A 3736-nucleotide genomic window follows, 5' to 3' on the forward strand; every position below is an offset into this window, starting at 1 on the left:
TTTGGTTTTTCTCCGGTACCGGGAACCGAACTCACGACCTTGCGCTTGCCAGGCAGGCGCTTTGCCACTGAGCTAAATCCCCAGCCCCTAAAATAAAAAAATTTAAAAGGCCAGAGACATAGCTCAATGCAAAGGCAATTCGAAGTACCAAACAACAACAAACCCCAGTGATACCCTGAGCTACTGAGCTCCATTTATGCGTGCAGGCCTACATTTCCTACCTTCCCGCACCCAGAAAGGATAGGTAGGAGGGAGGCAAGGCAGAAGTGGCTGCCAGAGTCTCCTCAATGTGCATTCTCTGTCCACTTGCAAAGGGGCTGGAGGCAGCAGTTCCCCCAGGGCTGAGGCTGGCGAAAGCTCAGTGAAAGAGAACTTGGGAGAATGTGCAGGTGACTGAGTGCATGAAGAAGGAAATAAACACTGCAGTGAGGGAAAGAATGAAGGAATGCAGAGCTGAGTAGAAGAATAAGGGGCAGAGGTGTGAGCATGTTGGGGTGTGAGGAGGATGAGGGTAGAATAAATAAAGGCATTGAGACCCAGCAACTGTGTTCCGGCCCCTAAGCGTGGAGATTTGTCCTGGTCTGCCTTCCACCTGTCCCCATCCCCAGAGGATCTGGGCCTGGGCCAGCTCTCCTGGCTCTGCCCCTACCTGCCCCAATGCCTCATACCCTCCTGCTCCCACTCTCAGAGGCTGGGAGGGGCCTAGGAGGCAGGTCAGTGTTTATTTTTAGCTCTTACTTCATATGCCTGCTCCTGCCACCCTCCCTTTCTCACTGCTGGCTTCAGCAGAGCCAGGAACAAAAGAGCCAACCAGGCAGGCTCTCTGCATCTTGGCTGCCTCCATGAAATAAACCTGTGAAGCAACGAAGGCCCCAGGGAGCATGTGACCACAAGTGACACACTCTTCTGAGGGATACTTGCGGGCTCATGTAAGAAGGCCAGGGGCTGGCCCCGAGCCCTTGGCATTGGATCTGCCTGCTCTATCAGACCACCCTCCCAAGGTGCTGTCACTTCATTTAGACCAGTGGTGGTAAACCTAGGGCACTTGTGCTGCAGCAGGCTATTTGTTATCCCTGAAAGTCTAAAAATTTCACCCTCATCTGTTTAGACTGTTACTTCTGGGGTGGGGTCTATAGGCCAGGGGTAGGCTCAAGATTGGCCAAGCCAGAAAGATGAGCCAGCACAGATGACCCAATTTATCTAGGATGGATATGTGCCAAGGCAGAGTCAGGGCAGCCCTGTCTGGCCCAGATCCTAATGCCCTTATGCCAATCTTGGGGTTAGGGAAGGGGCTTTTTGTTCATTGGTCTCTGCCTTAGGGTCTTTTTGCCATCAACAGTCCTCTGGGACAAAGTGGGATTTCCGTTGTGTCCCCAGGTGATGCTGGGGGTAGAATTTCAAAATCAGGGCAAATGGGGTAGAATTTCAAAATCAGCCCCTGTGCTCTCCCATGCCACGTCCATCTCAGAGCTGTGTCTCATCCTGTGCAGCAGTCTCTGCAGGCACCTCAGGGTGGCCCCTGCCAGGCCAGGTAAGCCTCAGACTCTGTCTGTGGCGGGTACTTACTGCTTCACAGGAATTTGTGGGGGGGATCCCAGAGCATCAGATGAAGTACAGAGAAGTTGAGATAGAGCTAGGGTCAAGCCCTTGAGGGAGCAAGCTGAGTAGCTGAGTGAACGGAGGCTCTCTGAATGGTCCCCCTCCATTACTCCATCCCTCTGCCTGGGACATGAGCATGGGCTGGGCCCTCTGAGAAGAGCAGGTACTTCAGCCTCAAGAAGCAGCCTGCACCCTGAGTAACAAGCCTGTTGGCCAGGCTGATCCCTTAATACACCAAGGCCCAACTCCACGCTCAGCCTGACCCCTCCTGAGGCCTAGGGTAGGGGTGAAATGGAGCTGTGTAGTCAGGAAACCAGGGCAGAATGGTGGACATGGGATCCGCCATAGTGGTCTGGGTAAGGCCAGGTACCCTGGGGCTCAGGGGCTTCAAAGGCCCTGCCACATGGGCTAGGACTTGACGTGGACCCAGAGACAGCATGTGAGGTGTGTGCCAAGGCTGTTGGCCTCCTTGGTGGCCAGGGTCAGGAGCCACCCCTTTCCCTGTGCACTGGCTCTGTGACCTTGTGGTTCTTAGGATAGTCCATCCTGGTGGCAGAGCTGCTGGTGGAAGCCTGAGTGTCTAAGCACCTAGGGTGAACAGTGACAGGAAGGAGCTCCAAGCTTCTGCACCCAAGGGGCAAGAACAGACCCAGGTATCAGGGTCCTTCCTCTGAGCTGTGCTGTAACCCTCACTCCCCAGTGGGTCAGGGGAGAGTCTCACATTCTGACCCTGGAGGAGGATCCCGGGCCTTTATCAGCCTCAGACCTACTTCAGGAATTGCTCTCGCAGGGCTCACAGACGCCCAGACCCAGACCTGTGCAGCTCTCTGGAGTTAGAGGACTTAGTTGTGGCTTCTGGTGTTCTGAGAGCTTTACCACTGGCACCTGTGTCATATTTGTAAAGACCTATTTGGGACTGTAGGCCCCAAGGAGGCTGTGTGCTGGCCCGTCTGTCTTGGTCATGGCTGTGTCTTCAGCCCTCAGTCCTGGGCCTGAAACAGTGGCTTACCCTGAGCGTGGGGGCTGATAGCCAAGAACTGTTGCTGGTCCCACTCTGTAAGGAACAGTCCAGAGCCCTGAGAGCAGAGGCCTCTGCCCAAGGCTCTTTGCTGGCATTAGACAATGTGAATTGGGCTGGGACTAGGAGCAGGGAGGCTTGCTCAGCCCTCAACCCACACAGGGCCTCTCCCAGACAGCCGCCCCAGACCTCAGCCGTGTGCCCTTGCCCAGCACAGCCCTTACTTGGGAAGGACAGCATGGGTGTCAGACCTGAGGGCTAGGAAGCAGAGGAAGGGCAGTGTCTCCATGTCTGGCTGCTGCTCCTGTTCTGCAGGGGCTCCCAACTTCTGGACTTCACACCAGCCTTTGAGGAGTGGTCTGCTTCCTGAAGTCGGACCCCAACTTCTCCTTGTACTTCTTTTTTTTGTTTGTCTTTTTGAGACAGGGTCTTGCTATGCAGTTCAGGCTGGCCTTGAACTCACTTTGTAGCCCAGGCTGGTCTTGAACTTGCAACAATCCTCCTGCCTCATCCTCCCGAGTGCTGAGATTACAAGCGTGTGCTACCATGCCCAGCGTCTCCTTGTACTTCTGTGGCTTCCTCTCACCCACAATTTTCCTTTTCCGGCCCAGGGACAAGTTCTCCATTGGTTTAGAAAAGGATCCTTCTTTTTGGCTTGTCGTTTGCAGTTTGTATATATTCACTTTAAGCATGGAGCAATAATACATCTATCGATCTTCCTCTCCTTATGCCTTTGGTGTCATGCTTTGAAAACCTTCTCCTCCCTAAGGGTACAGAAATCGTTATGGAAATATTCTTTGAGAATTCCACTGTCTTTGTGATTCTCATCAACCTCCCTCTTGTTTCCTTACAGAAAACGGAGTGGCTCTGTCTGAACTGCCAAACTAAGAGGCTTCTGGAGGGCAGCCTGGGAGAGCAGACCCCCCTGCCACTGCCCACCTCACAGCAGCCCCCTATAGGGTCTCCTCACCATGCAGCTGGATCAGTCCCTCAGAAACAGAAAGGGGCACAGGGGCTGGGTCAGCCATCGGGCCCTATGCCTGCCAAGGCCAGCCCCCTGCCCACCAAGGCCAGCCCTCAGCCCACCAAGGCCAGCCCCCTGCCCACCAAGGCCAGCCC

The 3736-nt window shown here is 54.6% G+C and overlaps 1 protein-coding gene across 1 annotated transcript in view; it reads left to right on the forward strand.

Moving 5' to 3' along the window:
- The window catches only part of Bsn (bassoon presynaptic cytomatrix protein), a 51059-nt gene that overhangs the window by 19803 nt on the left and 27520 nt on the right, over nucleotides 1-3736 (forward strand). The window contains exon 3 of the mRNA XM_013507574.1: nucleotides 3471-3728. Coding sequence (XP_013363028.1) covers nucleotides 3471-3728 — 258 coding nt within the window. The remainder of the gene's footprint in view (nucleotides 1-3470; nucleotides 3729-3736) is intronic.

The sequence above is a fragment of the Chinchilla lanigera genome, unplaced genomic scaffold (assembly GCF_000276665.1).
Source record: "Chinchilla lanigera isolate Chin_1 unplaced genomic scaffold, ChiLan1.0 scaffold00131, whole genome shotgun sequence".
In the NCBI taxonomy this organism is placed as follows: Eukaryota; Metazoa; Chordata; class Mammalia; order Rodentia; family Chinchillidae; genus Chinchilla; species Chinchilla lanigera.